The sequence below is a fragment of the Pituophis catenifer genome, unplaced genomic scaffold (genome assembly GCF_029215685.1).
Source record: "Pituophis catenifer annectens isolate HBS135680 unplaced genomic scaffold, rPitCat1.0.hap2 SCAF_2, whole genome shotgun sequence".
NCBI classification, from domain to species: Eukaryota; Metazoa; Chordata; class Lepidosauria; order Squamata; family Colubridae; genus Pituophis; species Pituophis catenifer.
This window is the reverse complement of record NW_027256882.1, coordinates 27,032,864-27,057,203: the sequence shown is the minus strand read 5'-3', so window position 1 is coordinate 27,057,203 and position 24,340 is coordinate 27,032,864. Positions and strand designations below refer to the sequence as shown.

The following is a 24,340-nucleotide window of genomic DNA, read 5'->3' as shown; positions in this document are numbered from 1 at the left end:
AGGATTTGGAAGCATCTGTCCCCAATGGGATGAAGTCCTCCTCTGGCAAGTGGTGGCAGAGTTCAGCCCTTACCGATCCAGGAACAGCTAAACCCCCAACACCCCATCCAGGTGATATGGCTTTCCAAGGGTGGAGAGAAAGAAGGTGGATAGAAGATGAGGAGGGGGAGTGGAGCTACTCCACTGGCTCTGGAACCTCTACTCTAGATGTTTTGAGAGAGAGATTCGGGGAAGCAAGCTTTAGGGACGCTCCTTCGTGGCAACCCTGGGCAACAGGAGTGGATGCTTCGGCCACCTGGCAAGGTGGAGGGGGGGCACACGGAACTACAGACACCTGCTTCCATTTGGCTAGCCCAAAGTTGCGTGTTGATAAAGGGACTAATAGGTCTCGAGCACCAGACCATCAAGTGACTGCCCCCACCTCCACGTCATTAGGGGAAGCACTACGAGGGGTGGACCAAGATATGCAGAGGAGGCAAGGCTCACACGATATGGGTCGTGACGCCCCGCGAAAACAGAGTAGGCTGCATAGAGTGGAGGGGAGGGATGCTCAGGAGGTCCGACCGCCACCCTGACCGACCCCTGTGTGGGTGTCAGGGATGTGGCCACAACAACAGTTTTGGGGCCCTCCACCAATCCAAGCCACTTTCGATGGCAGAACTGATAGAACTATTTTTAAGTCAGATAATTAGCCACATTGATTTATATGGCCGTCTCTATCCATCGCAGTGGTCCATGGTGGCCGCTATTACCATTGTGTTGACAGGAGAGGCAGCGGACTGGATCGCTGATCTCCACAGCGACCATGCAAAGGAATTGGTGAACATAGGACTGTTTTTGAGGAGCCGTTTTGAAGATGACACCAGAACCCAGTTAATGGAAGGGGAGCTTGTATCATTGAAGCAAAGAGGGAGGCCTGCAAAGGACTATGTAAAGGAGTTCCGTGTTCTCGCCGGGAGGCTCAGGACCTGGCCAGAATGACTCTTGATGCACCATTTTTGCTGTGCTACTGAATTGGTACCTGGTTGGCGTCCAAACCTCGGGGCCGGAATTCTCGTAACCTAACGTCTAATTCCAGATTGAACTGAAAAGGGGAACAACAGGAGAGGGGAAGGAGTAGAGAAAGAGGAAGGGAGAAGAGGAGAGAGGAGAAAGAAGAAAGGGAAAAGAAGAGGAAGAAAAGGGAGGGGAAAGAGGAGTAGAGGAGAAGGTTAGAAGGGGGAAGAAGAAAAGGAGTGGGGGAAGGGAAGGGGAAGTAGGAAAGAGAAGGAGAGGAAGAACAAAGGAAGGAAGTAGGAGGAGAAACAGGAAGGAAGAGAAGGGGAGGAGAAGAAGAAAGGTTGGAGTAAAGGTAAAGGGTAAAAGAGCAGCCCCAAAAAAGTAAAAATTAAAAATAAACGTTAAAAAAAAGATAAATGAAAAATAATGGAAATGACTGTACATGTAAATGTGTTTATGAAAAATAAAAATAAAAACTTTAAATAAAAATAAATAAATAAATATGAACTAGTTGCCAAGTGTCTGAATTTTAACCAAATTACCATGGAGCTGCTGCAAAGGTTGTAACTGTGAAAAACGGTCATAAGTTGCATTTTTCAGTGCCGTTGTAACTTTCAATGGTCACTAAGTGAACTGTTGTAAGTCGAGGTCTACCTGTATTTATTGTCATGCATACTGCTGGAAAGTCCTTTGCACCTAGATCCAGTTTAACAGACCTTCTCAAAACCAGTTTAGGACCAGTTCTGAAGACTTTTTTGGGTTTACAGTTATAACAAAGGCTAACTAAAGAGAACTTGTTCCAAAATGGAATCGTGATTGCAAATACATTTTTTGTTCCGTGTTGCTTTAAATCTGGGCTGTAAAATGAATTCTGCAGAAGGAAGCAGGGTGGTTGGGAGATCATTTTACAATCATGTTGGTCAAACTTTCCAAGAAGCTGAACGGGTTAAAAGCACAAAGTTCAGCAGCTAGAGTAGATCCAGAAATGTAGAGTCCTCTTACTGAATTCCTTTTCCTGTAGCTCCTTTGGAGAAAACTTTGAGTTTGGTGTTGCCGTTCTTGAATTTTGCTGAGCGAATCTCAACAGTTCGGAAAGAGTAAGTTAAATTTGAAACTTTCAGAAAATGATCAGATCAGAAAATAAGAAATCCAGGAAGGGGGAGTGGGGGGGGGGGGAAGGTTAAAGGGAAATTATCCTTGAGTAAATAATTTCTTTTTAAAGAAAGCATAGCATGTTCAAGCATAGCACACAGCTCCGCAATCGGTGCGGGGAAAGGCATAAAAAGACGGCGCGGAGGCGTCACGGGTTGTGGGGGGGGGGACACAAAATGACAAAAAGAGCATCGGGGCTATTGAGTTGCAAGCGGCGTCTCTTTCTTCGATGAATCGTGACACGATCCCGCGGAGAGTCGAAAGGGGCGGGGCACAATCTTAAATCTGAAGATGGGGGTAACATTTTTGAACTTGCATTGGGAATGGGTGCTGTAAAACTCTTATATGGGGAGGTGGTTAGAGGTTAAGTTGCGTGCAACTGCATTACTGAAACTATTAATTGAAAGGGGAAAAAGGAAAAGTTGCAGACTGGGAAGGACCTGGGAAATGTAAGCTTTGCAGAAGAGGAAATCAAAAAATGCTTGATCAGTGTAAAATATGCTGACTGTTGAAATCTCCACATCTTTACATTGCTAAGAATATAGAATCATAGGGCTGGAAGGGGCCTTGAAGGTCTTCTAGTCTAACTCCCTGCCTGAGGCAGGAGACCTTATGCCATCTGTCAAATGGTTGTCCAATCTATTTTTGAAAATCTCCAGTGATGGAACACCCACAACTCCCAAGAGGCAAGATATTCCATTGATTAATTCTTCTCACCATCAGAAAATTTCTCCTTACTTCTAGGGTGGATCTCTCTTTGACAAGCTTCCACCCATTACTTCTTGTCCTACCCTCTGGTGCCCTAGTCCAGTGGTTCTCAACCTTCCTAATGCCGGGACCCTTTAATACAGTTCCTCATGTTGTGGTGACCCCCAACCAGGGGTGGGCTCTAAATTTTTTTACTACCAGTTCTGTGGGCATGGCTTATTTTGTGAGTGTGGCTTGGAGGTCATGTGACTGGGTGGGCGTGGCCAACTGGTCATGTGACCGGGTGGGCATGGCTATGTGTATAGGGACTACTCAGAGGGCTGAAAAAAGTCATTTCTGACAGGTCCTCGGACTTTTGACTGGTCCTCACACTTATGACCATCCTCACATTTTTAACAACCATGTCACTCATTTCACAAGTGCTTCTCTTCAACATGGTGATAAGATAGGGCAAAAAACGTAAAATGTGAGGACAGTCGTAAATTCGAGGAGTGGTCAAAAGTGCGAGGACCAGTCAAAAATAACTTTTTCAGCCCTCTGAGTAGTCCCTGTGCACAAAAGGATTACCCAGAGGGCTGAAAAAAGTGATTTCTGACAGGTCCTCGCACTTTTGACCGGTCTTCGCAGTTATGACTGGTCATCATTTATGCCCATTGTAGCATTCTTAACAACTGTGTCACTCATTTCACAACTGCTTCTCTTCACCATGGTGACAAGATAGGGCAAAAACGTAAATTGTGAGGACGGTCGTAAGTTCGAGGACTGGTCAAAAGTGCGAGGACCAGTCAAAAATAACTTTTTCAGCCCTCTTGAGTAGTCCATATGCATAAAAGGATACAGCAATAGAGAGGGATGAAGGAAGGGAAGGGAAATTAGAGTGGGAGTGAGGGTAAGAGGGGGAGGAAGAGAGGAGGGGAAGGAGAAAAGAAGAGGAAGTAGGGAGAAGAAGAAGGGGGGAAGAGAAAGTAAGAAGGAAAGAAAAGACAGAGGTGGTAGATTTGAGGAGAAAGATTGCTGTACAATAAAAAAGATGAAAGGGAAGAAAGCCAACCCCAAACAAATATAAAGATATTAAGATAAAGAATGAATTGTTAAACTTTAAAGAATAAAAGTGAACAAATGTGAATAAATAGCAATAATTAGAAACACACATACAAACATACAACGTATTTTCTTTGAACAGAGTATTTGACCGGTTCACAAATTTAAACAGTTGTAGGAGGTTATCACCCACCCCTTTCCTAGAAGAATGAAATATTGTGGGAAATATTAAAAAGGCAGAATATTATATTTCCCTGGATGAGAAATGGAGAAGCATATTTTACAGACAAAGCAGCTCCCACCTTCCTGCCCCCCACCCTTTGTTAATGGGCCAGAGGCAGAAAGTCAATCCTTTGTCAAAGGACATTTGCAACACAATAGGAACAGAAACTAACACAATGGGCCCCATCTAGCAACCGAAACTCACCACATGTGACCTGGGAAGCATGTGACCTGGGAAACACATGTGACCATCAGCCAGCAAGGCTAGCTAAGACCCCCACCTCCTGGGAGTCTGACAACCAATCAGGATACTCTTTTGGGGCCCCAAGAAATGCAAAGCCAGAGAGAGCATAAAAACCCGAGGATTTACTGTATCTGCCCCTTTTCTGTTCAGGAACTCAAGCCATGTGATCCTGTCCACCATTAAACCATCTGTCCAAGCAGTCTCCATGTTTCCAGTGTCTTTTTCCCCACTTGGAGCAGAACCCAGAAGGATATTTCTTCCAACACAGTGTTTAGTCATTTCAATTAAATTTACAATTTCTATATTTCCTTTTTGCCATATTTATTCCTCATCTATTTTTTTAAAAAAACAATATTACCCTTCATCCTCATCTCTAATCTTAATCAAATTCAATTTTTCCCTTCTATTCTATATTATACCACTTCTATTTTTATATCCATCTTCACATTGGTTAATTATGTAATTATGTAATACAATTGTTTAATACAAATTCAACATTTTAATATAAATCAATTAGTTATATAACTATCTTTTTTGAATATTAATCAATATGAACATGAATATTCCAATTATTTCCATGCAATCCAATTTCTTACAAATCCATTAATTATATTTACCAATAATAATAAACCGAATAATTTCCCCCATATATTCCTCCAAACCACAACTTAACCATTTCTGCTTTCAACACAATATACAATTAATAGTATCTCAATTATTACAATTCCCTAGTTAAATAGAGCTTTTTTTCTTTTATGTTTTAAAAGCTTGAACTCTCCTCTTTTGCCCTAAATTTCCCATTGTTTGCACCTACCTTTTTTGGTGAGCAAAAAGAAAAAGAAATCTCTCTCCCTGCCTCATTTTGTCACGTTGCAGCAAAGACCCTTTCAGTTTCGTTTTAGCTAGGGAAAAAAAAATTGCTCCAGCACTCTTTGCAGTTTGCAAAACAAGCGCTTGCAAAGGAGCCTGCACAAAACAGCTGAGAGCAAATCAGCTGAGAGTCGGGAGGCCGAGCTAATCAACTTAAGCTAATTAACCTATGCTGAAGCTGAAAGAGGCTGTTTTTTCTATTTTTGCAGGCACCGATCTTCTCATTGGTTTTCTTTTAACACTGATCAGCTGTAGGGCGGCCCTTTGAAGCCCCGCGGCAAGAATTTAAACAGTTTTTTTCCCCTCTAGCCATCAGCTGGGACTCGGTAGGCAGCAATAGATTGGGGGTGGGCGGGGTAAGCGAACGGCGACCGACGATCCAACAGAGGCAGAGGGTGAGGGTGAGTGAAGGCATGGGGGTGGCAAGAGAGGGCTTTGGCGACCCCTGTGAAATGGCCGTTTGACCCCCAAAGGGGTCGTGACCCCCAGGTTGAGAACCGCTGCCCTAGAGAATAAGTCAATCCTCTCTTCTTTGTGACAGATCCTCCAGTGTATTGGAAGAGGAGCTATCACGTCTCCCTTAACCTTTTTCTTTGAGTCTAGGATACCCCATGCTCTGCCTCCTCCCCCTTGGTTTCCCCAAAGCCAAGTGGGCCTCCTACATACTCCACCCCATCACCATTTGCTTACTTACATTTTGATGAGCTCAGGAAATCAGAGTAGAGAAGGCCATTCTCTCGGTGGGCCACATAGCACAATCAAGAAGAAGAAATCCAATCTCTTGTTTCCATGGCAATCCTTTCACCTCAGCCAGCCTAAACTACTATGATTTCTTCTTAGCTCCGCTGGTGTTAGTTTTATGCTGCTGGCGCTAAGAAGATATCATAGTGGTTTACCCTGGCTGGGTGGGGAAAGGACTGGCATGGAAACAAAAGTGATGGAGTTTCTTCTTTGCTTTACCAGTAAAAGACTAGAGTAAATCTAGCGCTGATAGAATGAAGAAGAAATCCGATCTCTTTTGTTTCCATGGCAATATTCTCCTCCCCAGCCAGGGTAAACCACTACGATCTCTTTTTAGCGCTGCCAGCATAAAATTAGTGCCGGCGGAACTAAGAAGAAATCGTAGGAGCTTATGCTGGCTGGAAAGGATTGCAATGGAAGCAAAATAGACATGATTTCTCCTTAGGGCCAACAGTGCTAGCTTTATGCTAGTCTTACACTGGTTGAGCAAAGAAGAAATTCATCTTTTTTACTTCCATGGCAATCCTTTCCTCCCCAGGCAAGGTAAATCACTATCAATTTATGATGGGTGGGGCGAAAGGATTGCCATGGAAACAAAAGAGATCGTAAGTCTTCTTCTTGATTCTGCCACGTAACTCAGTTGACTACTTGAGCTCGTCAAAAATTAAGTAAGTGAATGAAGAAGGGGAGTGGGGTTGGGGAGCAATACCTAGAAGCAAAGATATTGACAAAGCAGGCCAATGTACTGTGGTCTGGGGCCTTTGAGGACTGAGCGGGCAAGATGTTTGGGAAATAGGTGGGAGGGTATGCTGCAGCTGGTTGATGGACCATTGGGAGAGAGGCTGCAAAATTTCAACTTTGAAACAGATTCGTATTTAGCATTGGGTGTGTGGGTGTAGTAACTTTGAACTTTTGTTGAATGGCCTGTTTTACCTCAAGGATTACCTGTACTACTTTTTTTCACATCTTCTGCAACCTTTTTATAAACAAAAAAACTTACACTTTGATTTGAATCTTACAGACAAAGATGCCAATATAACAACACTGGAAAACTGAGAATAACAAGCAACATTGAAAAGGAAAGCAAATTGAAGCAGAAATAAAAAAAAAAAATCAATTTCCTTCAGAAAACTTATTGTGGGAAAAGTACAGAGTTCAAATCACAAGAGGATCCACACTGGAGATCAGCCATATAAATCCTCTGAATGTAGCAAAAGCTTCGGTCAGAATAGCTCCCTTGTGATTCATAGAAGGATCCACATAGGACAGATGACCTACAACTGCTCCCAATGTGGTAAATGCTTTTGCAAGCATGGCAAGTTTGTGATACATCAGCGGACTCACACCAGGAAGAAGCCATACAAGTGTCCAAATTGTGGGAAAAGTTTCATTGCAAATTCCCACCTGGTGAAACACCAGAGGACTCACACAGGAGAGAAACCCTTTGAATGTCCTGATTGTGGGAGAAGTTTCAATCAGAATTCCCACCTGCTGATACACCAGAGGACTCACACAGGTGAGAAACCCTTTGAATGTCCTGATTGTGGGAAACATTTCAGTCAGAATTCCTACCTGGTGATACACCGGAGGACTCACACAGGAGAGAAACCCTTTGAATGTCCTGATTGTGGGAAAGGTTTCAGTGTCAATTCCAGCCTGCTGATACACCAGAGGACTCACACAGGAGAGAAACCCTTTGAATGTCCTGAATGTGGGAAAAGCTTCAGTCAAAATTCAAACCTGGTGAAACACCAGAGGACTCACACAGGAGAGAAACCCTTTGAATGTCCTGAGTGTGGGAAAGGTTTCAGTCAGAGTTCCCACCTCATTGGCCACCAGAGGACTCACACAGGAGAGAAACCCTTCGAATGTCCTGATTGTGGGAAACGTTTCAGTCAGAATTCCCACCTGGTGATACACCGGAGGACTCACACAGGAGAGAAGCCCTTTCAATATCCAGAGTGTGGGAAAAGTTTTAGTCACAATTCCAGCCTCGTGAACCACCAGAGGACTCACACAGGAGAGAAACCCTTTGTATGTCCTGATTGTGGGAGAAGTTGCAGTCATAATTCCCACCTGGTGATACACCAGAGGACTCACACAGGAGAGAAGCCCTTTGAATGTCCCGAGTGTGGGAAAAGTTTTAGTCACAATTCCAGCCTGGTGAAACACCAGAGGACTCACACAGGAGAGAAGCCCTTTGAATGTCCAGAGTGTGGGAAAAGTTTTAGTCACAATTCCAACCTGGTGATACACCAGAGGACTCACACAGGAGAGAAGCCCTTTGAATGTCCTGATTGTGGGAAAGGTTTCAGTGTCAATTCCAGCCTGCTGATACACCAGAGGACTCACATAGGAGAGAAACCCTTTGAATGTCCTGATTGTGGGAAAAGTTTCAGTCAGAATTCCCACCTGGTGATACACCAGAGGACTCACACAGGAGAGAAACCCTTTGAATGTCCTGATTGTGGGAAAAGTTTCAGTCAGAATTCCCACCTGTTGATACACCAGAGGACTCACACAGGAGAGAAGCCCTTTGAATGTCCAGAGTGTGGGAAAAGTTTTAGTCACAATGTCAGCCTGGTGAAACACCAGAGGACTCACACAGGAGAGAAACCCTTTGAATGTCCTGATTGTGGGAAAAGTTTCAGTCTGAATTCCAGCCTGGTGATACACCGGAGGACTCACACAGGAGAGAAACCCTTTGAATGTCCTGATTGTGGGAAAAGTTTCAGTCAGAATTCCCACCTGGTGATACACCAGAGGACTCACACAGGAGAGAAGCCCTTTGAATGTCCTGATTGTGGGAAAGGTTTCGGTGTCAATTCCAGCCTGCTGATACACCAGAGGACTCACACAGGAGAGAAACCCTTTGAATGTCCTGATTGTGGAAAATGTTTCAGTCAGAGTTCCCACCTCATTGTCCACCAGCGGACTCACACAGGAGAGAAACCCTTTGAATGTCCTGATTGTGGGAAAGGTTTCAGTGTCAATTCCAGCCTGCTGATACACCAGAGGACTCACACAGGAGAGAAACCCTTTGAATGTCCTGATTGTGGAAAAAGTTTCAGTCAGAGTTCCCACCTCATTGGCCACCAGAGGACTCACATAGGAGAGAAACCCTTTGAATGTCCTGATTGTGGGAAAAATTTCAGTCAGAATTCCCACCTGTTGATACACCAGAGGACTCACACAGGAGAGAAACCCTTTGAATGTCCTGATTGTGGGAAAAATTTCAGTCAGAATTTCCACCTGGTGATACACCAGAGGACTCACACAGGAGAGAAACCCTTTGAATGTCCTGATTGTGGGAAAAGTTTCAGTCTGAATTCCTACTTGGTGATACACCAGAGGACACACACAAGAGGGAAACCATACAAGTGTCCAGATTGTGGGAAATGTTTCAGTTACCGTTCTACCCTGGTGAACCACCAGAGGACTCACGTAGGAGAGAAACCATATGAGTGTCCAGACCAGCAGAGTTAAACTATTTGATTGATTGAGAGCCAGATCAGGCTTGTGGTTGATCTTGTGGGTGGGCATGGTGGGGTGATGTCACATGGCCAGCTCAACATCTCTTGTGTCATGGGGCGCCTGTGGTGGCCCAGGCAGATCTGGGAGGATCCATTGTCTCTAGCAGAGGAAGGCGAGACAGTGGTAAGTGCCAAAAACCTTGTTCTCTCCATCCCTCTCAGGCCACGCAAAGGACCCCTGGGCAGCAGTGCAGGCTGCCCAGAGCCCTGAGAGCGTAAGCACCCACCCTGTCCCTCAAGCTCCCATTGCACTGGGACCCCACAGCCCAGCCCTGCTTCCCCCAGTGGGTGCCCAGCTGTGCTTACCTCCTCCTCAAGGCTGCTGCTAGGCTCGTTGTCCTTGGGCACGTTGCTCATGGTGTATTCAGGAGGGCAAAGTGTGTGTGTCAGAGGGAGGGCCACTCCTTCTCCATGCGAGGAGCCCGAGCTTTGTAACTAAAGCCTGAGTGGCGTAGGAGGCTAATGCCTCCTACTAAGGCAGCATTTAACATCCAGCTGCCTTCAATTACTGCAATGACTGAGTGGGCAAGATGGGAGGGAAATTCCATCTTGCCAGGGCCTGGTGGCTCAGCAGACTAAAAGCATTGTGATTAACACCAGCTGTCTGCAATTACTGTAAGTTCAATTCTCACCAGGCTCAAGGTTGACTCAGCCTTCCATCCTTTCTAAGGTAGGTTAAATGAGGACCCAGTTTGTGGGGGCAATAAGCTGACTTTGTATAAATATACAAAAGTATGAAGGCTATTGCTTAACGCATTGTAAGCCGCCCTGAGTCTCCAGAGAAGGGCAGCATATAAATATAAATAAAATAAAATAAAAAAAATAAAGCATCCTCACCAATAGGATCGGAGACTACCGGGAGAGGTCAGGAGGAGGGGACAAGGGGATAGCGAAAGGGCAGAAGGGCAGCTGGTGGCCAAGTGCTAAGGTAGGACTTCCCTCAGAATCTGACTCCGTTAAATCAGCAGCCGTTAAATGAATGTGTAAGTTGTTAAGCGGAACATTGGCTACCTCAGGGTTTCGGGAAGGTCTTAAGCGGCCTAGGGCAGGCTCAGGCTTTCCTTCCAAAGGCCTCCCATAACCATCTCTTAGGCCTCTCCTTCCTAAAACAGGGTCCCTGTAGTCCTTAGGTCTAAGTCTGACCCACCAGGCATCATAGCCTCCTCCTCTGTGTCTTTTGAAGATCTTTGAACCTTATGTTGGGGAAAGAGGGTTGGACTGTATGTCTGTGTTTTTAAGGATATTGTTGTGTTAACCAACCAGCAGAGCATAGAGCACAGGGAAATGGTGCTGAGAGCTATGAATAAAATACATACAAACTGGTTTATCAAAGTTTTTACTTTGTAGTAAAAAACAATCTCATAGTCTTTAAACAATCCAAGTCTTTGCCAGTCAAATCAGTCCAGTGATACAAAAGTCTTCTTACCATATAAAACAGCAATAGATAATAAATAGCAGCACATTCACGCTGGTAAGAGATCACGCTGGTAGCATATCCACCCACGATGATAGCATATCTACACACGATGGTAGCATATCATCAATGACTACATTTCAGCTCCCTTCTTAAATACAATTACAACAGAACTTATCCAATCAGGACATAATGACTCAGCATTACAATGACTCAGCAGTACTTCTTAAAGTCATAGAATACATATTCATGTTAAAGTCATAGAACACATATATTGCCTGGACAACCTGTTAGACATACACCATATCCTAACATTCTCCCCTTTGGACAGGCTAATATATACCTGTTCATATTCTCAAGCCATAGCTTTCGCAACACATCTTATGTTTGATTGCACCTTGCACTTTGGTGAAATTATCGGCAATATTATTTTCAGACATACAATATTCCAGCTGGACCATATCGCTTTGAATACTCTGACGAACATTTAAATAAGGAATATCAGTATATTTAGACCTTGTCTTAACCGCTAAATTGGTCGCCATTTTTATAGCAGCTTGGTTATCTTCATAAATTACGATTGGATAATCTACCTTTAAGCCGACGTCCATCATTAGTTGTTTATAATAAATCAGATCAGTACATACTAGTGACAAACATGAGAATTCTGCTTCCATAGTGGATAGACTAATATGTTTCTGCCAGTCCGCTCCCACAGAGAGGGGCTCCTCAGGGTGCCATCGGCCAAGGCATGTCGGCTGACAGCCCCCAGGGGGAGGACCTGCTCTGTGGGAGCATCCGCCCTCTGGAATGAGCTCCCCCTGGAGATACGGACAATCCCTGACTTACGAACTTTTCGCCGGGCCCTAAAGACGTTTTTATTTCACCAAGCCGGGCTGGCCTAATTTCTAAATTTTTAATTTTTAAATTGGTTAATTGTAACCTGAATTTTAATGTGGTATTTAAATTGTTGGGCCAAATTATTTAATTTATTTTAAATTATTCTTAAATTTTATATTCTGTGTTTTTACTTTTGGCTGTTCACCACCCTGAGTCCTTCAGGAGAAGGGCGGTATATAAATTTAATTAATTAATTAATTAATTAATTAATTAATTAATTAATAAACAAACAAACTGCCCCCGGAATTGCGCAAGATCTCTGACCTCCAAGTATTTCACTGTGCCCTCAAGACCCTGCTGTTCTGCCAGGCCGGGCTATCAATGTAAAGGATTTTAAATTGGGTGTTTTAAATTTTTGGGTTTTAATTTGGCCGAAATTATTTAATAATTTTAATTATTTTTAATTGATGTCTGTATATTTTTGTGTTTTTAATAGGCTGTACACTGCCCTGAGTCCTTCGGGAGAAGGGCGGTATAGAAATATAATAATAATAATAATAATAATAATAATAATAATAATAATAATAATAATAATAATAATAATAATAATAATTGATTTCCATCCAATTAGACAGTTACCTAACATTATCGCAATACCTGACGTAGACTTTCTGGTGGTCAAATCAGTAGCGAAACTGGCATCAGCATATGCGCTCAGTATCAGATCATGGTTAGGTTCTAAATATAATGCATAATGCATTGTCATCTTTAAATATCTCAATATCCGCTTTGCGGCCTGCCAATGCTGATCTGTTGGCTCTGCATTATATCTTGCTAATTGGTTTACGCTATATGAAATATCAGGTCTCGACCAATTGCTAATATAGGATAGACTTCCTATTAGGGATTGATAGATCTCCTTACTAAATCCAGGACTTTGGATTTCTCCATGTTGAAAATCCTGTGCCATAGGCGTTTTAGCTGCCTTACATAGCTCCATACTATAGCGTTTCAACATCTGACTTATCTTGCTAGACTGAGACAGTTTATATCCTCTAGCTGTTTGACCAATATCAAGGCCCAAATAGTGTCTAATATGACCTAAATTCCTGACCTTAAATTTATCTTGCAACTTTCTAATAATCTCCATCGCTTCTTTATTCTTTATCAGTTTTAGTTATTGTTGCTATATCGTCAGTAAATAATAGCAAAAATGATATTAAACCGTCATTCTCTCTTTTAAAGAGACATTTATCTGCTACACCTTCCTGAAATCCAATATTATTAAGCTCTTTAATTATACATTGGTTCCATTCAAACCCTGATTGTCTTAAACCATAAAGGCTTCTTTTTAATTTCCAACAATCAGTTTGGTTATTTGTTTTAACTCCTAACGGCTTTCTCATATAAATGGTATGTCGTAATGGAGCATGCAAGTATGCTGTCTCCACATCTTTATATGGTTAATTATATACTTATTTTTTTTTAATTGAAAAAGTTTTTCAAATACAATTTTCCCCCTTTTCCCTCCCCCCTCCTCCCTAACCCCCCCCTCCCCCTCCCCTCCCCCCATGGCTTCTTCAAAATAAAATCATTGATATCAACTTAAATAATACTTTCCCATCCTTTTACACCACCCCCACATACTAACCATTTCTTTCTAACATTGTTATTATATCCCCCATATACTATACATTTCAAAGCGACCTTCAGCTATAAAACTATATAATAAATCCTAATTTAACATTTATTCAACTCATAATCTACCCATTTCCTCCACCCCATACATATATCTCTTAATTCAAGTCTTTTACGTATATTAATATCTAAACCTAACATCCCTTTTAGTAAACTAAACAATCAGTAACCTAATCTATCTCCACCCATTTTCCTACAGGTCTACCATACATAATATTTTAATATCTTTGTTCTTCTGCCCATACCACACCACTAAAAAATATTTCGATATATAAACAAAATCTTCAAATGACTTTAAGTTTGTAATCCATATAATATCTTCTGTAATGTCTTTCAGCTAGATTATTAATTCCATCACCCATGTTAGGGTAACATCAAGTTCTATTTCCAACAGTATATTCAGTATCTTCAATTACCATCTGCCCCCATCAATAATAAATGTTTTCGTATATAAAAAACCACCTGAGTGACTTTATATTTGTATTCCATATAATATCTTATAATATCTTCTGTAGTGTCTTTCATCTAGATTATTAATACCAACCACCATGTTAGGGTAACAACCAGATCTTCTGCATGCCCCACCATAATTCTCGTGCCTTATAGCTCAACATATACGTAATCCATTTTTCAAAGAGTTCAAAATAGAAAGTTCCAATCCACTCAGTTAGAGGCCTTCTTCCACATCCCTAAGGCACAGAACTGCAGAGATCTGTTATTCTTCTCAAAATAATACAAGTCAATAATTTGCCTCAGCTATATTTTCATATATCAGCCATCTATAAGTCCCGCTTATTATATTTAATCGTCTCTTAAGTAACTGGCATTAAACTGTTGTTTAGTCTAAAATTTTTTTGTTTTGTAAGACCTGCTTCTTCTTTTCTTAACTTTTGGTGGTTTAGATCTCCATCCTGGTTGCCTTTCTAGGACTTGTATATCAGCTGATTGATTTCCATGCTGGTCTGTAACTTGATGAGACATCACATTAAAATCCAAAGCCACCTCTCTTGTATTTATAAGTAATCCAGCTATAACCTTTAAAGGAGAATCCAAAAGCGACTCGTCCGAAAGGGCCTCTGTGACTTGTTGTTTTTCCATTACCTCCATCTCCATCTGCTTAGCCTGGGTTTCAGTCTCTTGTTCATTTTGCATTTCTTTATTCCCCTCCTGTGTTCCTAACACTGATGGCATCCATGGAGATGTTAAATCCATTTTAAGAACCTTGTAGTAAAATTCTTCCGCTTTTTCAACAGTATTTAATTGATATCTTTCTCCTTGGTATCTCAATATTATACCAACTGGAGCATCCCACCTAAATGGGATGTTTTGTTTCTTTAGCTCAGTCACCAAAAATCCAAATTCCTTTCTGTCTTTTAACATCTTGGACGGCAGCTCTTTATATATTCAAATCTTCCTTCCATTCAGTTCTAGAGTGGAGTTAAAAGACTTTTGCACAATATCATTTCTTATTCCTTTATCAGTAAAGTAAATCACCACATCTCTAGGCAACTGCCTTTGCTTTGCAACCCAAGAATTTACTCTGTAGGCCTTATCAATCTTACAGGATACCTCTTCAGGACTAACTTTTAAAATCACAGCCAGAACTTCAGCAGACATCTTTCTCAAATCATCTCTATTATTTTCCTGTAGTCCCCTCATTCTGACCGCAAATTCCATGGACCTGTATTGCATCATTGTAACTTCTTTTTCAATCCTTTGTTTTATATTATCTGCATTGTAAGTCTCGTGATCAGCTTCCTTTTTAAACTTTACTTCTGAGCTATTGTCTTGAATATTTATCAAATCATTTTCAATTCTTTGTATTTTATTGTCCAAATTATAAATCTTATAATCAGCTTCCTTCATTTTAGACTCTAATTCTGAATTAATATCTTTATCCAGCTTTATAACTATTTCTGAAAAAGTTTTCAAAGCTGTTACAAACTGTTGTTTCAGATTGGCATATTTTTGTTGTACCAACTCTTTAATTTCCTGCCTGAATTTTTTAAGATTCTGGTTCACAATCTCATCATGTCTTGCCATCTCCTCCAAGACAAATTCTTTTAGGTCTTTAAAGCCATTCTTCTGAGTCTGCAAGTTCAAAACTTGTTCATATGGTTTGTAAATGGGGGAAACCCCCCCCCCGCTGCTTGTTTGTCTGGCTTTATCAGTTTTAACGCCATCCTGCCACACAGACAAACTCTTTTTAAAAAGAAAATCTTCTCTCCAAACAGTATCAATATCAAATCTCCAAGAAGGAAGAAACATAAAGTAGAAATTTTTCTTTTCAGTTCTAGCCAGTGCTATTATTTCTGCTACTTTGTAACGTGTTAAACTATTCAGGCGGAAGGACTTTCGCTTTCAGCTTTCTTCTTCTCAAGCCTCAGCCAGTCGCCATTTTAAACTTTTTTTTCTTCGCTTTTAAAATCACTTATAAAATTGTTAGAAATACTTGCAATTTAAGATCCAGAATCCGGATTTCATCCTATTTGTTTAAGCAATCTGTTGATTTTCATTAAGTGGATTGGTCCCGTCGCCTGGCTCTGCAAGAAGCAGAGTTCCCTCGAAGCCCGGAGCAGCGGCGAGCTGGATAGGGAGCCACATTCTGCTTCCTCCCCAGGAGTAAAAAAGGAACTCTGGGGACTTCGCAGAGGGCTCTACCTGCCCTCGCCAGCTCTGTCTCACGTTTCCTTAAGGAAACGGAGTTTTTCGAGCCGTCTCTCAGCTGTAGAGACGGCTCTTTACAGGCAACGAGGCTGGCGGTCCCGAAAGACAGTCCGGCAGTCTTTCGAAGCCAAACCGGAAGCCAATTATATACTTATTCTTTGCTGCCCACACTAGCATTGTTCTTAACGTGCTAGCTCTTAAACTCGGAGCAAACACCTCATCAAAATCTTTTTCAGTTTGAGCAAAACCTTGAGCTACAAGGCGAGCTTTATGGGTTACAGTCCCATCTATATCTTTCTTTAATTTATACACCCATCTACAACCAATCAATTTCTCTCCAGGTGGTATTTTAACATTGTCATAAACTCCTAATTCAGTTAATGAGTTGATTTCTTTACTCATTGCCTCCTTCCATGCATTCTGCTCCTTTTCAGGATACATCTTGATGTCCTCATAATTTGAAGGTTCTATGTTAACCTGACAAACCACAGTTGCTTTATATCTATCAGGTGGATGTCTTTCCCTATTAGATCTCCTAGGCAATACAGGACTCATTGCAGGTATCTCCTCCTCTAAACCTACTTCCTGTTCTTCATCCTTAATAGAGACCTCTACATTGTCTATATCCTCATCAAGGGTATCATTAACCATTTGATGCTCAATACTAACATTATTGTCATCCTGTCTGTAATCTGCACGCTCAAGTTTCTCCCATCCTTCGTGCTCCAGAAATTTTGCATTTGCACTACAGTAAACACTAGTAGTTCCTGGTGCCCAAAATCTAAAGGACCGATGATTTGAGTCCTAGCCAACAAAAAACATTTTTCTGGCACTCTGTTGTTTCTTCCCCCTCACATTAGATGGAATATGTACCCAAGCAGGGGCTCCAAATGTGTGCAAGTAACTAAAGTTTGGTTTCCTCCCATGCCATAATGTAAATGGTATTTCACCCGTAGATGAATGTACAACGTTATTTAGTACATGGTTAGCACATATAACAGCCTCACCCCATAAGGTTTCAGGCAAACCAGAATCTGCCAACATTGTTCTAGTCATGGCTTGTAATGTTTGACCCCTTCTTTCAACATAAGCGTTGTGTTGTGGTCTATACGGTGCAGACCGTTTATGCTGTATTCCTTCCTCTTGCAAAAATTTCTCTAACCTTTGGTTAGTGAATTCTGTGCCACTATCAGTTACTAAGCACATTATTTTAAACTTCTGTTTCCTTTCTACAAATCACAGCCAGTTATTTATATGCTGGAATGTTTCACATTTCATTTTCATTAGATAACAGAACCCGTATCTAGAGTAATGGTCTACTATGCTTAGGATATAGCAGACTCCTATACTGGGTTTTTTGGGTCCAATCAAATCTACAAACACTACCTCTAATGGCTTTTTGGTTTTGAAACCATTGATACAATTTGCTGGGGTTACCCTGCTTTTCTGCTGACTACAGGCGTTACAATTCAAATACTTACTACATGATTGTAGTTTTATCCCTTCAGATAGCTGAACTGTTTTCTTTAACATCCTGAAATTTATATGCCCTAGTCTCCGGTGCAACAGATGAATACATTCATCATGTGGTTTATCATTCCTATAAACTGACTTAGAATTAGCCACTAATGCTGGGTTCTCACGTAAAATGAATAAATCATTTTCTAATATTGCAGTAACAACATTGCCATCTTTCTCAATTACACACTTATCATTTTTAAATGTAACTGTAAACCCGACTTGCAATAAATATTTAACAGATAGCAAATTATATTTTAAACCAGGAATGTATAACATTGGCAACAGTTCATTACTAAATGACCAACGTGCAACACCCTCTCCAGCTACCTTAACCTTCCAACCATTGGCTAATTTAACATGTTGGTTACTCTTCTTCAATTCAACAAAAAAATTTCTATTCCTAGTAATAGATTGAGAAGCACCACTATCAACAACCCACCAATCCTGGTTAACTTTACTAGTTGAACTGGATATAGCTAAATTACAACCCTTCTTGGGTCTATTATAGTCCCCAGCAGACATTTTCTTATTCTTACAATACTTAGCTATATGCCCTTTAGCCCCACAAGCAAAACATCGTTTTACAAAATAAGCAGTTGAATACATTTTTTCTTCTTTTGGTTGTTTTACTCTCAAGTGATCCCTTTCTTGTCTTCTTCTGGACTCTTCCAATAACCTACCGGTTATTCCAGTCAATGTGAGTTCATCTCTGGTCAAAACCTCCAGTGAAGAAACATAGTCGTCATAACTATCGTCCAAAGAAGAAAGGATTATATAAACTTGTTGTAGTTCTGAGAAAACAAGTTCCTTTTCATGCAGCTCCTGGAAAATTCTAGTCATGGATTCCAAATGAGCCATCATATCTCCTCCTTTAAGAAGATGTTGTTTGAACAATTTTCGTGTGAGATATATATGAGCACCCACACTGTCACGAACATATAGTCTCTTCAACTTGGTCCAACACCTAGCAGCAGATTCCTCGCCACGAATATGGACAAGCTGCTGGTCATTCAGTGTCAGTGCAATTATGCAAAGAGCTCGTTCATTGTCTCTGTTAAACTTGGCCAATTTCTTCGCATCTTCATTGTCATCAGGATCCCATGCTGTTACATCCGGTGGATTATTTACTACGTCCCACAGTCCTTCTCTACGCAAAAGTAGATTACATTTGGTAGACCAGGATACATAGTTTGTTCCATCCAACCGGGTTATCATGGAAATATTCAATAACTGTTCTTGTGCCATCTTCACTTGGATTATATATCTCAAACACAGTTTTTTGTATTATTCACATTAACTCTCAGGTCACTATATAGCTCTATTTAGCTCTGAGCAATCCTAGTTAGTTCTGGTTGGCTCTGGGCCCATAACCAATGTTAAGGATATTGTTTTGTTAACCAACCAGCAGAGCGTAGAGCACAGGGAAACGGTGCTGAGAGCTATGAATAAAATACATACAAACTGGTTTATCAAAGTTTTTACTTTGTAGAAAAAAACAATCTCATAGTCTTTAAACAATCCAAGTCTTTGCCAGTCAAATCAGTCCAGTGATACAAAAGTCTTCTTACCATACAAAACAGCAGTAGATAATAAACAGCAGCACATTCACGCTGGTAACAGATCACGCTGGTAGCATATCCACCCACGATGATAGCATATCTACACACGATGGTAGCATATCATCAATGACTACATTTCAGCTCCCTTCTTAAATACAATTACAACAGAGCTTATCCAATCAGGATACAATGACTCAGCATTACAATGACTCAGCAGTACTTCTTAAAGTCATAGAATACATATTCATGTTAAAGTCATAGAACACATGCCTGGACAACCTGTTAGACATACACCATATCCTAACATGTCATGGAAGCAGCCGTTATTTGCAGTTGCCTGGGATTCATCCTTGAACCCTGAGGTGGACTTCTGGAAGAAGTTGCCATTTTGCCAAAATTGCCTCAGGGCTAAAACGGTGGCTGCCTCTGCTTCATTGTCATGTGGGAGAGGGAGAAATTGTTCTGTTTTGCTACCTTAACACTGTGCAGACAGCCTTAAGGAATTGTGGGTGCACTGAAAATGATGGCTGCTTCCATGAGATCTTCAAAAGTTAAGTGTGCGATGGGTGATGGGCTTGTGGGGAGTAGGCCCACGACCCGCTGCAAAAAAGAAGTGTAAAATTTCAAATGAAAAGCTTTTCTGCCTTGCAAATGAACCTGGTGGAGAAGAGCTGTAAGAATATTGGGTTGAGGAGAAAAGGGAGCATGGCTTTGATCACAAAGCTCAGACTCGCCTCAAAGTGCGAGAAGCGCAGCCAATGAATTTATTAATACATAAATGTAATAATAAAAATGTAACAAAGATCTTTGTCAACTCTTGCTCAGTTGTATGATCTCCACACATATAGTGGATTTCTAACAAACTACAATTGTTAACCTATTTGTAATCTGTCCATTGTGCATTCTGCATCTCTATGACCAATCTGTCTTCCTCAGCTTCCCTTGCCTCCTCAGGGTAAATTTAAATTTTCAATTTCAATCGTACATCAATCCAGCCACTCTGTGCCTCTGATGATGTGAGCTGCAGATACTGTCAAAGTTGAAGTCGCAATAGATAGGAGACAGTGAGTAGACACCAAAGATTCAGAAAAAACCTGGGGATGAATTCCTTGAACATAAGAAGAACTTGGCTGTTCAGTCTGAAAGCTAATGGTGAGTGTGGCACTTGGGGTATTTGAAGGTGCCTGTTACCCCTCTTCATTCTTCGGGCTCTGTGCCCCCCGATTTTATTGCTTCTTTTAAAAGATTGAGAAATTTCCAATTGATTTAATTGAAGAAAACTTCTCATTTTGTTCCCACTAATTCTTCTGGAGAAACAAAACTGAGGGGTAGCTGTAACTGAAGCCAGCATGGATTTGTTAAAAATAGAACATGCCAGACAAATCTTATTGCCTTTTAAAGTAAAATAACTAAAATCAGTTGATCAGTGAAATGCTGTGGAGATAGTATACTTGGACTTCAGCAAGACATTTGATAAAGTTGTGTTAGGAAGTGACTATTACCTAACCTGTTGGGTTGGCAATATATAAACCATCAATGTAGCCTTAAGACTGCTGTATTGCATCATACTGTCCTGATTGGTCAGCTCTGTAGCCAATGTCCTTAAGAGGGAGCTAGAAACATGGTTTGTTCTCTTTGCTGTTCTTGCTCTCTGATATCTCTGTATGCTACTGTTTGCAAATCCAGAAGAACTGTTTATTGTAAATGACTACGACGACTGGTAAGAAGACTTTATTATTGGATTATCCCTGGACTGTCATTTTGGCTATCTCCTGCTTTATATGTGTATGACCTGGACTGTTTATTGAACTGTGCCTTATTTCCTGAAAGTAAACACAACTCAGTGTATCTGTGTGTTGACTGTGTTTATTCGTAACTACTCTCAATCGTTTTCATGTGTACATCCTTGCTATTCAAGGGTTACTCTGCGAATTCCTTAACAAGATGACCACCATTTACTTCTTGGTAAGAGAAGCATGCAGTGGGATACCTCAAGGCTCAGTCTTGGGCCCAATAATATTCAACATCTTGATAAATGATCTAGATGAGGGATAGAAGGGGAAGTCATCAATTTACTGATGACACCAGAGCTAATACTTTCAAAGGATCTTGACAGACTTGAAAATTGGGCCAACAGTATGAATGGATTTCCAGAGGAAAAATTGCAGACTACAGGAACCGTGTTCACCTTTAACATTTGGAATTAACCACAGATGTATTTTTTCAACTTCCAAAATACCTGAATAGCTTATAATTAAGCAAACTTTTCAAATTGTTATTTCCTCCCAGGGTTACCTTCGCTTTTCCATTACCTGATTTGGGGGTTGGGGTGGGGAGACCGTATCACGGTTTTTTAAAAAAAGAATACAGAGTTAGTTTTCTTTTCTCTGCTTTAGTCTTTAGAATTGCTTTGTCTGTTTTAACAGTATAATCAATTGCGAAAGTTATTTTCAAATTTCCCACAACTATGATTGATATTTTGTTAACAGTGGGAGAAAGTAGTGCCTAAATTTAGGATAACTTAGAATAGGCAGCACAGAGAGGTAGTGGTAATTATATAGTTGAGTATTACCTGTATTTCACTTTACTAAAGATAAAGGTTTCCCCTGTTCGGTCATTTGTGACTCTGGGGGATGATGCTCATCACTGTTTTTTAGCTGAGGGAGCCAACGTTGTCTGAAGATGCTTCCGTGGCCTTGTGGCCAGTATGACTATATGCTGTTATGCACGGAATACTACCTTCCCACCAAAGTGGTACCTATTTATCTACTCACATTTGCAAGCTTTTGAACTCTTAGGTGGACAAGAGCTGGAGCAAGTAACGGGAACTCAACCTGTCACGTGCTGCTCAGGTTTCAAACCCAGGCTGTCAGCTTTCCAACTGACAAACTCAGTTATTGTGATGCACAACAATCCTTAAACCAAGGATGTGCAAATGCACAATCCCCAAACCTTGTCAGGTGTGTCAGAAGAGACTTTTGCTGCTTGAAAACACAGTCTTTTTCCACCAGTCAAAATTTCAGGTAGTCCTTGACTTACAACCACAATTGAGCCCAAAAGTTGCATTGTTAAGTGAGTTATACCCCATCTTATGACCTTCCTTGTCACAGTGAATCATTGCAGTTGATAATTAGTAATATGGTTGTTAAGTGAATCTGGCTTCCCCATTGATTTTGCTTGTCAAATGGTTGCAAAAGGGGATCACCTGATCTTGGAAAACAGCAACGGTCATAAGTATGAACCAGTTGTCAAGCATCTGGATTTTGATCACTGTTCATAGGGATGCTACCAAGGTTGTAAGTGTGAAAAATGGTCATAAGTCACTTTTTTCAGTGTCAGCGTAACTTTGAACAGTCAGTAAATGAACTTGTAAGTGGAGGAGTGCCTGTATTAGCTTAGTTCCTTTCCAGATACACTGTTAAGATCTTAACACTTGGGTAGCTTTTCAATGACCAGGATTAAACCAACATTGGAAATGCAGGTAATCCTCGATTTACAACTGTAATTTAGCCTGCAATTACAATTGTAAGTCATGATGGTCATTAATGGGTCACCACACAATGTGCCCAATTCTACAACCTATTTGGTGGCAGTTGTTAAGCGCATGCAACAATTGTAAAACAAACAGCCTGACTAGGTGGCTCAGTGGATAAGACACTGAGCTTGTCGATTAGAAAGGTCGGCAGTTCGGTGGTTCAAATCCCTAATATAGGTCTTAAGTGAATGCTACAATCATTAAGCAAACCCATTGTTCACTAGGGATGTAAGCATGGGTTTCTGGCAAAAATGTAAATCATGATCATGTGACTGCAGGATGCTATGAAAGGCCACAACTGCAGGCTGGTTGCCAAGCACCCAAAATGTCCTGTGACCCTGAGTGGAGCCCCTCCGCCCCCAGTCCTCAGAAGTTCAAATCTGGGTCATAAGTTGTTTTTTGAATGGTTGCTAAAAGGCTAGTTGTAAAATGAGGACTATCGGTAAGTCACAGACTTGGTCTTGTCGAAGTTCTGTGTCTACCATCTGCACAGCTATAGAACAGCAATATTCTCAATAGCAGTAATTGCAAGAGGGATCTTGGAATCCTAGTGGACAATCACTTCAATGTGAGCCAGCAGTTGTGTGGCAGCTGTTAATAGAGCCAAGGCAGTGGTGGGCTGCAGTAACAGAGGGATAGAATCAAGATCACGTGAAGCATTAGTATCACTTTATAAAACCTTAGTAAGGCCACATTTGCAATATTGCATCCAGTATTAGTCACCGTGATATAAACAAGATTTTGAGACATCGTGCACAGAAAAGAGCAAGAAAGATAGAGGGGACCGGAGGCTAAAATATCCAATGAGCAGGTGCAGGAACTGGGTATGTGTAATTTAATGCAGAGAACAGCTAAGGGTGACATGATCGCAGTCTTTCAATAGTTTTTTTTTTAAAGAGTTTTTTATTTTTGTTTTTCATCAACATATTTAAATGTACAGCCCTTTATCCATCCTTATGCATTATTCATTTATCTTATTCTTTTAACTTCCATTAGCTAGTTAATTAATTGTTCGGGTCTGCTCTTTTACCATTCCGTTCCTTTGTTTTAATACCTTTCCTCTTTCTCTTCCCTTCTTTCTCCTCTTCTATCTCTTTCTACTTTCCTCATTCCTCCTCTCCTTCCCTTTTCTATTTCCTCTCCTCTTTCCCCTCTTCTCTCTTCTTCCTCCCTTTCTTACCCTCTCTCCTACTTTTCTTTCTCCTTCTTTGTTCCTCTTCTTTTCCCGTTCTTCTTTTCTTCTCTTCCCACCTCCCAACTCCCCTCCTTCCCCCTCTCTACTCCTCACCCCTTTTCCACTCCGTTGTTTCCTTTTTCAATTCAATCTGAGATGGTATTCGAGCAGACCCGATTTCTATTCACATACATCTTCATTTCAAATTTCTTGTTTACTTTACAATTATACCTCTTCTAACATTCCTGTACCTTATTAATCAATCCATGTAGCATCTGGGCATAACATTTTTGTGCCACCATCTTCAAAATTTATCATCATTTCTTAACACATTTATTTTTGGAGCGCTGAGCAGTCTTTCAATAGTTGAGGGGCTGACGCAGAAAAGGGGGTCGACCTATTCTCCAAAGTGCCTGAAAGTA

General features: G+C 41.0%; 1 protein-coding gene across 1 annotated transcript in view; it reads left to right on the top strand.

The window, feature by feature from the left end:
* Positions 1-735: 735 nt before the first annotated feature.
* The window catches only part of LOC139310027 (zinc finger protein 850-like), a 49,209-nt gene continuing 25,604 nt past the window's right edge, over positions 736-24,340 (top strand). Inside the window, exons 1-3 of the mRNA XM_070934201.1 lie at positions 736-819; positions 7,130-9,299; positions 11,560-11,563. Of these exons, the coding sequence (XP_070790302.1) occupies positions 736-819; positions 7,130-9,299; positions 11,560-11,563 (2,258 nt within the window). The remainder of the gene's footprint in view (positions 820-7,129; positions 9,300-11,559; positions 11,564-24,340) is intronic.